The 12,121-nt window shown below is 40.5% G+C and overlaps 1 protein-coding gene across 6 annotated transcripts in view; it reads right to left on the bottom strand.

The window, feature by feature from the left end:
- PPHLN1 (periphilin 1) overlaps positions 1 to 12,121 on the bottom strand; it is a 123,156-nt gene that overhangs the window by 40,658 nt on the left and 70,377 nt on the right. For all 6 annotated transcript variants that reach the window (XM_054024513.1, XM_054024504.1, XM_054024533.1 and 3 more), the window contains one exon: positions 9,153 to 9,293. In XM_054024513.1, the coding sequence (XP_053880488.1) occupies positions 9,153 to 9,293 (141 nt within the window). The remainder of the gene's footprint in view (positions 1 to 9,152; positions 9,294 to 12,121) is intronic.

Genomic DNA, 12,121 nt, shown 5'->3' with positions numbered 1-12,121 from the left:
GACTTTAGATTTGACTGAACATAGCATGAGTTTTTTGGCCTAAAATTTTTATCAACCTTGACAATCATATTTATAAAGTCAACAGGCAGATCCTCAGCTGGCATAAATTGTCAAAGAGCCACTAACTTCAGTGCAGCTGTGACTGCCATGCGTACTTCTTTGTACACGGTAGGTTGCAGGAGTGCTGCCCAGGCTTCTGCACCAGATATGGACTGGCTACAGAGCTTACTTTTCAGAGAGAGACACACTATATGTGTTCACTGTAAGATCCTTTAATGCTCTGCCAGGTATAGCTGAGGTTAGCTTAAATAAGGTATGTTACACACAGTGCCACCTAGTGGCTGAACAGTATAATACAGTTTTACATCTCCCCCTTTCAGATCTACATTTCTACCATTCACAAAATGTACACTATTCATGCTATCTTCGAAGTATCAGTCTAAGTGTCTTTGAAGTGTATTGGCTTTTCTAATTACACAACCTGGACAGGTAAACAATTTGGTATGCTGTCTGTCCATTAGTTGCAAACACTGGCTGCAGTCAGTTGGAATTCATGAGTTATTATCTTCTTGCTCTGCATGCACCATCTGTAGAGTTTGCTCTGTTGATTGTTCTTTCTGAGGAACAAACAGTAGATGCTGACAGTTACTGTTGCACTCTTCACTATCAGTCTCGATCACGTATGATCTAGGTGCTGAATTATTTTTCTTTACAACAGCTATAAGTTGTCCATATTTTTTCTCCATCCAGTTTGACACAAACCCAGTCACCAGGTTCTAGATCAGGCAGTTTTCTGAGTGACATCTGATGTAAAAGTGTTCTTAAGCTCTTTTCATCTTTTTATCTGATTTGGCTACCTTCTTTATGTCTGGCCACTTTGGAGATAGAACTATTGTTCCAGCTTTGGAAAAGAACCTGAGTTGACGTCCCATCAGAAGTTGTGTTGACTATATCCAGTATCTGCTAAGGTATTGATCTGTAGCTCAGAAGAGCAAGAATTGAATCATAGAATATCAGGGTTGGAAGGGACCTCAGGAGGTCATTTAGTCCAACCCCCTGCTCAAAGCAGGACCAATCCCCAGACAGATTTTTGCTCCAGATCCCTAAATGGCTCCCTCAAGGATTGAACTCACAACCCTGGGTTTAGCAGGCCAATGCTCAAACCACTGAGCTATCCCTCCCCCCATTCTGCTGCAGGATTTTCTTGGCTCTCTGTCCAGCTCTCACAGCCTCTCTATTCACTTGGGGGTAATGTGGGCTGCTAGTAATATGATCAAAATCATATTTTGTTGGAATGACAAATTCTGCTGCAGTGAACTGGGGTCTATTGTCCATCATGAGTTGTTCTGGAATACGAAAATGAGCAAAAGTGCACTTAAGTTTCTTGATAACACTGCACCATGTAATTATTATTTTATATATAACATTATTATATATCATTATTTCTATATACCTGGAAAAACAGTCCTCTACAATCAGGTATTGATGCCCTCTGAATTTGCATAAATCTGCAGCTAGTTTCTTCTAAGGTCTGTCTGGCAGAGATGATGTTATTAAGGATTCTTTGTGTTGTGTTAGTCCAGGGATCGGCAACCTTTGTCACATGGCCTGTCAGGGAAATCCGCAAGGGGGCCGGGCCGGTTTGTTTACCTGCAGCATCCACAGATTCGGCCGATCGCAGCTCCCACTGGCCATGGTTCGCTGTTCCAGGCCAATGAGGGCTGCGGGAAGTGGTGCGGGCCGAGGGATGTGCTGGCCACCCTTCCTGCAGCCCCCACTGGTCTGGAACGGCGAACCGCGGCTAGTGGGAGCTGCGATCGGCCGAATCTGTGGACACTGCAGGTAAACAAACTGTCCCGGCCTGCCAGTGGATTTCCCTGACGGGCCACATGACAAAGGTTGCTGATCCCTGTCTTAGTCTGTTAGTTCTGCAATGTTCACATGTAGATACTTCATTGTTTATGTCCTTGCTGATGCTTGACCACCACACTAACTGGTTGGCTTGTCCACAGCATTTTGTTAATCCTTGATGGCCTTCATGGATAAGGTTTAGGATTCCTCCTCTCATTTCATCTGGAATTACAGTGCAATCACCTTTAATCATGAGTCTATTTGACTTACTTATTTGTCCATGTACCACAGAGCAGCCTTTTGTCACTTCCTCAGGGTATGTCTACACAGCAATTAAACACCCACGGCTGGCCTGGGTCAGCTGACTCAGGCTTGCGGGGCTGTAAAATTGCTGTGTAGACATTTGGGCTCAGGCTGAAGCCTGAGCTGTGGGATCCTGCGATGGGGGGAGGGTCCCAGAGCCCAGGCTCTAGCCTGAGCCCATATGTCTACACAGCAATTTTACAGCCCCACAGCCCAAGCCCCACAAGCCTGAGTCAGATGACCAGAGCTAGCTGCAACCATGTGTGGATCTTTTATTCCAGCATAGACTTTCCATTCGTGTCCTTCAGATACTTGGGCCAGACAGCCTTAAAGCAACTTAGAACTTCTTGAAGTTGCATGTCTATCCAGATTGCTTTTTGTAACAGGTGTAGTCTTTTTTCACTTTGGGGAGTAAGTCATCCAGTGCTGGGAGGATATATTTTTCTCTCACAACTGCTTCATTAAGTCTTTTAAAATCCATACAGATTTAGTACTTTTCCATTGTTCTTTATAACCAGTACCATTGGGGAACACCAGCTGTTGGCTCAGAGATTTTCTCTTTTATGCCAACCTGTTTCATTCTCTACCTCAGTTTCCACTTTATGAAATAATGGTATAGGAATCCTGCGAGGGATATGAGGACTGTCTGGTTCGACATTGTGTCTATAGTCCATCCAGTTCTTCCACCTTTCTCACTATGTCCATCATGGCTGCCACACTGCGGCTGAGAAGGCTATTAGTCTGTGGTCCTTTGATCGCATACTAAGACAAAAGCTATAAAGTTAGAGTGTAAGTTGTTTCTCTGGTGAACTGGCCTATGAAGTTCAGAGTACCTCCAAAACTAGTCAGAGCTGTGTAAGGTGAGTTCATCTCTGGAAGGGGTTAAAGGTTATCCTAAGTCCCTTTTGAGATGACTGTGACAAGTGTTCCTGAGTCAATTTTGAAGCCAGTAGTCTTGCCATGAATATTCAGTTTCACTCTGCAGGTAGGTTCTGTGTCATCACATGTGATAGATCCCATGAACAATGGCTCTTGATTTGTCTGTAATATTAGCCAACTCACTGACTGCTTTGCTGTGGCAAACAGCTGCAGAATGTCCACATGTTGTGCATTTATTACACCTTGAACCTTTGGCTAAACACAGATTTGGTGGGCTCTGAAATTTTACACATCTTGTGCATGTAGGCTGAAAGGTTTTGGTGGAATTTGTCCCTATTAGCCTGGGAGGTCCCTGCTTATCTCAGGGGTTTTATAACAACTTTTAGCCTTCACGTTGTTTGCAGCTTCTAAGCTAGTTTCAGGTTTTTCATGTTGCTCCTGCTTCTGTTTGACTAATTCTGACTGCTTTTCTATCTGCCTAGTTGTGGGTAGGGTTAAGATGGTTTTTAATTGTAGCTGCTGTGAAAATTTTTTTAATCTATTAACCAGTAACCAGGTGGTCTGATATTTTCATGTTTTACAGTTCCAAAAATCACATTTCAGCCAATGCATACAAAAAGCTCTTATAAAACATTCAGAATTCTCAGGTGAAAACATGCTCTTTCATAAACCATATTTCTCTAAGGTTTAAAGAATGCATCAAACTAGCCAGAACCTTTCATATTCATCTTTATGATTGTCTTCAGCGAAGTCAAAGGATTTAAAGAAGCTCTGCCTGCTTCCCCATAGCATAAATTAAAGAGCACACCTACAGATAATCAGTTTTCTTAAAGAGTTTGTAGCAATTCGATACCCTGCAAAATATTGCTTCCAGTCTGTCCATTGTGAAGGTCTGTCAAAGCTGAAGTACTCTAAGGCATGGAGAAGTAGCATGTTGATGAGATATTGCAACCTTTGTTGCTCTCGTCCTTCTGTTTCTGTTCTCCTCTGGCACTAAGTTACTTCTGACACCATGTCATGTACCTCTTGTAAATGGTAACTTGCAGAGCTGCTACTAGCAGGTCAGTCTTCTGACCAGATATGGACTGGCTACAGGACTTACTTCTCAGAGAGATACATACTGAATGTGTTCACTGTAAGATCCCTTAATGCTCTGCCAAGTATGAGTGAGGTTAGCTTAAATAAGGTCTGACTTAGTGTCTGAAAAGAATAATACAGTTTTACATTACAACTACTTACACAACCTGGGAATCTGTTGTCTGACCTTTAGCTATTTGGATTTCTTTTTAGTTTATTTTTGATTTAAAGTGAGAATTAATTATTTTACAATATGTTTGGTAGCAGTTGCATCATCCTTCATGTACCATAACTGATTTTAAAAAATTCAGGTAGATATTATTTGTATTGCGGTAGCACATAGGAGCCCTACTCATTAATTACTGACCCACTGTACTCTCTATACAAACACGGAACAAAAAGACAGTCCTTACACAAAAGAGTTTATAACCTATCATTTTATTCTAAATGCAAATGTAAACACTGACAGATTGTTTCAACCAGGGAGAAACTGCAGAGTGTCATGTAACATTCCGGAAGCCTTTTCAAACACATTGGATCCACTCCGCCTATACACACCAAAACTATGCCTACCTGCATTTCCAGAATTCAGTACATTCACTCATCAAGATGTTCTGGATATCCTAAAGGAGTCTCAACCCACTTGACCCATAACTTTCCTGGCTTGTGAAAGAGAGTTATGAACAACTAGTGCCACTATTCTATTCTATATAAGTTTTTATACTGCACTCATCACATATTTGAGCACCTTTCAGCAGTACATTAAGCAACATGACTACACGTCTGTCACAGGCTTGTTCTCTCATCCTCTCCCCAAAGGGAGACGCGTATGCTGATGAGTGTTTTGGTTTGATAGGGGATTTTTAACTTATTATTAGTTAAATATACCTGTTGGTCGGTGTTTATATTAGAGAAGGCCAGGTCAAAGAAATGTGCCTTGCACTTGAAGTGGAAAGTGGTGAGATTTGTGGTACAGTTCTCAGGGGAGTTCATCCTTCAGTCCCATTTCCTCTCCCACACTGAGCATTACTCTTATTGTTGAGAGTTCCATTGTGCCAGAGGAGTAAAGTTATCGATCGTGGTCTTTGTTTTGGAACTTTAGATGATCTTTTAGATATCCTGGGCCAAGGTCAGACACAGCTTTGAAGATAAGGACCAAGACCCTTGAACTTGATTCAAAATTCTATGGAAAGCTAGTGTAGAGAGTGGAGGGAAGGTATGATGTACTCATGGTAGTATGTATTGCTAAGGAGATGCACTGCAGTATTTCTTACTAGTTTGAGTTTCTTAAATGCGGACAGTTTCATGCCTTGGCATATCACATTGCTGTTGCCCAGCCAAGATGAAGGCAAGAATAACTGAAGTCAGGTCTTCATCCACCAGAAAGGGATGGAATCTTCTAGACAACAGGAGATGGCAGAAAGCATTACTCACAGCCACTAGTAACCAAAATAGCCAATGCCTCAGTCAGAGAAGGAATCTTCCCTACTTCTATCAAATGTGCAACAGTGTGACCAACACTGAAGAAACCCACCCTAAACTCTTCCATTCTAGCCAACTGTTGCCCATTGTCAAACCTCCCATTCCCTAGCAAGCTGACAGAGATGATAGCAAAAGGCCAACTACAAGCTCATCTAACTGAAGCTGACATTCTAGACCCAACAGTATCTGAATTTAAGCCAGAACAAAGAACCAAAACTGCTGTAGTGGCACTGTTGGGTGATTTCTTCCTGTCAATGGAGGAGAGGGCAGACATCCATTTTTACCCTTCTTGACCTCTGCAGAATTTGACACTGTTGACCATGAGAGTCTGCTGATTCACAGGCGAGAGATATCAGGAGTCCAGCATAATGCACTAAAATGGTTTGAATCCTTCCTGAAGGGATGCACCCAATGAGTAGAGATGGAAAAGTGCATCTCCATCATCAAACCTCACTTGTGGAGTTCCACAAGGATCAATTCTCTCTTCAGTCCTTTTCAACATCTACCTGCAACCACTAACTTAACTGGTCAGAAAACATGGATTCAGGTGCCAGCAATATGCAGATGATACACAGTTCTGTCTATCGTTCACTGCATATGACCCACTTCACTACCACCAACATGGATAAGATCAGCTCATGGATGAAGAGCTGCTGAAGCTGGACTCGAGCAAAACAGAGTTGATGCTGGTGGGCAGAGGAAAATATTCTGAATAGCTGTGTAGTTTCCATTGGCTAAAGATACACACCCACAATTCTTCATTTCAGTCCAGAGTGTAGAAGGGAAGTTGGATTGCTTACTGATGCTACGCTCTCACATAGAAAGCACTACTCGTGGATGCTGCTACTAGCTTGGCCAAGAAACTTCATCTGTTCCTGGTGGACAAAGACCTGGATTCAGTTATTCATATCTTTGTCACCTCTCAGCTGGACTACAGCAGTGCAATATATCTGGGCACGAAGCCTTCAGCACTTACAGAACTCAAACTACTACAGAACCTGCAGCATGTCTCCTCAGTTAGCACAGGTTACTGTGAGCACATCAGATCTGTCCTCTACTCTCTACAGTGACTTCCCATAGAATTTTTAAAAGTTCAAGATCTCAGTCCTTATCCTCAAAGTGCTCCATGGCCTGGGCCAGGATATCTAAACGATCATCTCAAGCTCCGGGGTGAAGACTGTTGTCAATAATTGTGCTCCTCTGGTGCAATGGAACTCTCAACAATAAGAGTAAAGCTCCTCTATGTGGGAGACAGAACTTTCTCCAGGGGTGGTCCTAGACTATGGAATAAATTCCTCCAAGAACTAAGGACCTTCACAAACCTCATCACTTACCACTCCAAGTGCAAGGCACATTTCTGGTCTTCTCTAATATAAACACAAAGCAACAGGTTTGCATATAATACAAAACAAAACAAAACCACAAAGTACCAAACTAAGACTCTCCACTGCACATGCTTTGCCCTCTAGGGAGAGGATGAGAGAAAAAACAACACATAACAGATACATAGTCATGCTGCTTAATGCAGTACTGGAAGGCACTCTAGTACTGCGGCACGGTATTAGAATAGAATAGAGACTTATTGTGATTCTCCATAACAATAGCACACATTCACACTACAGGAGATAGAAGATTAGCATTTTGGGGTCTAAAAATCAAATTCTCCTCTTAAAGAGAGCTAAGTAATTTTTCATCAAGACTACCGATTAAATGATTTTTCTACACCAGATTTCTTGTTATCAAAAGGGAATTTGTAGTGGTAGAGTGGCATAGCTCAGTATATGCTTTTGACACTGTGTAATGGAACCATCACATTCCCTTGAGGGTTGGGGGGGTCACAGCCCACTTAAGTCAGGTGCAAAAAAAGAAGAAAAAACATTCCCGACTCAATACAGGAAAATAAGTCTGCTTCCTTTGGCCACAGGTCCAAATACAACACAAATGCACAGCTCCTTCCTTCCACCTAGTCCAACTGCTCACAAACCACACAGGGCTGTTTCTTTCAGCCAAGAATTCACTTTGGAAAAACAAAAAGTAGTTTTTACTGTGATTACAATCCCTGGGTCTCAGCACAGTCCTCCTTCATTCAAGCCAGGCAGTTCCTCCTTTGCCCTAGCTGGACTTTGGTTCAGAATCTGCTAGGCTAGGAGCAGCCCTGAGAGCAGCTCCTCTGCCTTCAAAGCAGCACTTCTTTCACTCCCCACACCACTAGACGTATCTGATTCTTTTTTATGACTCCCCCCCAGTCCAGAGAAACAATTAGCTCCATCTCGCAAGAGCTGAACTAGCCATAGCTACCAGCTCTGCTCTCCAGGTCTGGCTGCTCAGGCAACCTTTAAGAACACAGAACCCGTCACAGTGACTTCACCTGTTTACAGCAAATGAAGCAGGAAAATGTGCTTGCTAACTGCTTTAACCACCAAGTCTGAGGAAACATAGGGAATGTTCCACCAAAAGTGGACTGACTGACAGTGAAGATATTGGTCCTTTGTGTGCCAATTCAGTAGACACAAGTGTACTAACATCAGCTTAGTAGGCCAAACAATAAGACAATAAGATGAAACCTACTAGAAATCCAGGTGGAAAATGATTTCTTAACTGTGCTCTCTAAAGTCCTGGGGAAAAGATCGGAGGGATGTTTTACAATGTTACCCATTAAGCACTGTGAGAAGGATTGTTTGTCCATCTTTTCTATCCCTCACAGTGTGACTGTGCCAGCACTCTAACACCTCATCTAACCTTTCAAGACAAATGAAAACTGATGGGCTGATCTGCATCTTTTCCTCAACAAGGAAGTGGCTGAGCATCATAAGCAATGGGTAGAACAAGGACTAGCCATCACTGATAAGAAAAGGAGCTAGTAGTGGAGCAAAACAATATGTCTTGATAGACATTTTTCTCCCCATCCAGCTATAAAATATTGCAGCCAAAGCAAAATATAAACCTACTAACACTTAGTTATCTTCAGATGAAGACAAAACTGCTTTGAGATTCAAATGTAACATTTTAAAAAAGAGAATCAATTGTCAGCAGTTGAAACTCACATTTTTAAACATTAAATCTTATAGAAAACGACAATGAAAAAATAGTTTCTGATCACTTGATCTAATGTAAACCTATGACTAAATTAGTAATAATATATTAAATGCTCTGAATGTATAACATTTGAATATGAAATAACTCATCAAGAAGCAGCCATTTTCTTAGCTGCATTTTGTTTATTGAGACAGGAAGTCAAGAGCTATGTATAAAGATATGGAAAAGGGTAGAAATTTTCTGTTTTTAAGGTAGGTCTTGGGTTTTTTTCAGGGAGATATGTTATATGGATATAGATATGAACACTTCCTTCCACTTCCAAAAAAATCTGAAAACATATTTTTTGTAACTATGTAAAGAAATATTAAAATCACTGAAGTTTTCTATTAAGAAATACGGGGAAATATTTGGCAAAAATTCTGCCTTAAGGGGATGGAGGGGGGAAAATGCTATATATATTTCTAGCCACCTACAAAAGTCTTAACAAACCATCATATTGCCATCAAGGAAGCTAAAATACTCACCTGTTCAATCTCTTTGGTTTTTGTTGCAATTGCTTTTGAGCGGCCAAGAAGCTGGTTGTCTTCATACAATTCTGTACTATCTGTTATATTTGTCTCTGTTTCTTCTGTCCGTTCAACATATAATGGAGCTGAGGACCCCGCCTTAAAAAAACATAAGTAATGTTAACATTTTTGCTCTAGCTGCATTAAGTTCTATTTGATACAATTACTCAAATACCATTTCACTCTTTTTCAGAAATTTCTCAGTACAAAATTTTTACCACAGAAATTTGAAAATTACACTTATGGATATGACATCAACAAATAGTTAATTTATGAAAATTTACACTTTTAGTGAAATTCAAAAATGCTCTGTGAATCAGTCCCTTGATCATGTTGGACATCCCTATCAGAATCATTTACTTGCCCTTTGTCTGAGAAAGAAGTTGGAGAAATGATACTGATAATAACAGCAATGTCAAAACTAGAAATCAACAATGAAGGGTGTGGTGAATCTGCTACAGGCCACCAGGCAGGATTACAGGATTGAAAACTTCATGGAAGAACTCTTGTGGCATTCAGTTGTACAGGATAAATATTGATGGGGGGATTTAACTACCTAGATATTTGTTGAGAAACAAATAAAAACATGCACCAAGAGGATTCCTAAATTAATTAGAAGATGACTTATGAAAATACTAACAATGTGCATGGAGTTGTCCAAGATGGAAAATATAGACTGTTCCTGACCCATGGAGTTTAGACGTCAACTAGAAAAAGCCATCTAAATTTACTCTGTACTGATAGGAAGGAAATGATTGAGAATGTGAGGATAACAGGGAAGCTGAGAAATAATGACTACAAGGTACTTGAATGCACCATCATATAGAAATGGGTTCACAGAACAGTATTGTTAAAGGGTGATTAGATTTTATAAATGCAAAATTGATGAAGAAATCTAGTAAGGCTTGACAGAAGTACTGTCCATTGTGGGAGACGACGGGGGAATAATAAGACATCATAATTAAGAGGAAGAACACAAGAAAAAGAAACAGCTAGCATAGTCCTGAGGGCCTGTTTAAAACTCTTGAGACAATATAGATAATTAAAAAAGCACAGTAAATACTGTTACTGTATTAAATCTTGTAATGTAGTCTCCCATTAATTTGAAAGGGAGTTAAGCATGCTAAAAAAACGTTAATTCAAATAAAAATAGTTCAAACAACATTAAGAAGCAAACCAAAAAAATCGATATTAGGAAAAATCTAAAGAAGCCGTTATGTTTATAGCTCATTTTGTTGAGCCCAGGTACTGCAGCACAAAATGTTAGCCAATATTTTGATAAGGGAACAAACACAGCCCTGGCTTGGAAAATTTCTTCAATACCTCATAGTCAGAGAACTAAACTGATAAACCTTGGTGAAAAGTACCTATGCTGCGATACCTCCCCTCAAAGCCTCAGCCCAACCCCAACCCCCGCCCCAGCTATTTAATTTACATTCCCACATTTTCATTTTCCAAACCAATAGATCAACTCTGTCTCCTGCAAAATTCTATCCTAAGTTAAACAAATTCCTGGCTCCCCCTCACACCCCGATTCTCTCTCTTTCTGCTTTACAGAGCTGATGAGCAGAAAGGCCTTGGCTTCGCAGCAGTTCTCCAGTATACCACTCTGTTTCTTCTTCTCTCACTCTTCCCTCCTCTCCTCTTAGAAAAATGTCTGTCATTTGGTTTTCCTCTAAGAACAGCAGCTTCTGCTGGTCTGTTCTCTGCCTCCACTCTTGTTGAAAGAGCAGTAACACTTGGACCACTCTGCTGCTCCTTTCCTGCAGGGGACCAATGGCTCATTTACATGACTCAACCCACTTGCCCAGTTAAAATTTTCAGCCTCCCAAGGTGAACTATACATATTGTACACTATGCAAATGCTCAGATACTATAGTGCTGGGCACAGCCTTAAACCCTAGATAGATGTAAACTTTGACTCAATCAGTTGAATTTTGGAGACATTATATTTGACTTACAGTATTGTACTATACTATTTCATGGATTATTATTAAAGGACATTTTATCTTCAGAATAAACAACGTTAGGAACAAGAAATTGCCATCCAGGCCTACGTGACCAGTAGCTCAGCATTAATTGGTTTATCTGAAGGCCTAGATTTATTTTGTGATGGGGCATTATATTTGGTATGGGGGGGAAGGGCAAGGGGACTAGAAGAACTAGCATGAAACAGGTGCACAGCAGGAGATAAGGCCTTCAGTCCCAAGAAGTGTTGGGGAGATGGGAGAGCAGAGGCAAAGGGGCAGCACAGCTTGCGGCCCCAACATATTTCAATCTGCCAAATAGGCTTAGTTCTGGGGCTAGTAGGTATTGTGATGTAACTTCTCCTGCTCTGTATACCTGCATACACACACAAGCACCCTCTTTACAATCTTTGTGAACATTGCTATTTCACTAAAGTAATACTAGGTAAGAGAGGCAGAACTGTGACATGTTTTGCTCCGTACTTCCTGGAGATGCACTGAGTTAGCTTCAGGGTCTGCTAAGTCTTCCACATGGTCCAGTACAAAACATCTACAATTTTACAAACAACATTCTAAATAATAAATATAAAACACACAAACTTAATATAGTAATCATTTCTGTGTAAGAAGAAAGATTAAGTGCATCATAATAATGACAATAACTACAAGAGAAAAGGATTATTCCTTCAATCTAATTCTTTTTAATGCCAGAAGTATGAAAACCACAGAAGAGTATTTCAAGAAACCATACACAGACTGTTTTTTTATTTCCAAATTATTTACACATACATGTAACACACACATATACTAACTATGTATTTACACAGAAGGACTCATCTGAATTTAACATTCTGAGCAGAAGTTTCCTATGCAGGAAAGAACCAAATTATACGTAGGACTTTATATAAACAGTAAGTGCTACTTTATTTTTCTCTAAAATGACTAACTGTAGAATCTAAT

Source organism: Malaclemys terrapin, chromosome 1, assembly GCF_027887155.1.
Source record: "Malaclemys terrapin pileata isolate rMalTer1 chromosome 1, rMalTer1.hap1, whole genome shotgun sequence".
NCBI classification, from domain to species: domain Eukaryota; kingdom Metazoa; phylum Chordata; order Testudines; family Emydidae; genus Malaclemys; species Malaclemys terrapin.
Note: the sequence above shows the minus strand (reverse complement) of the source record. Positions and strands in the feature narration are given on the sequence as shown.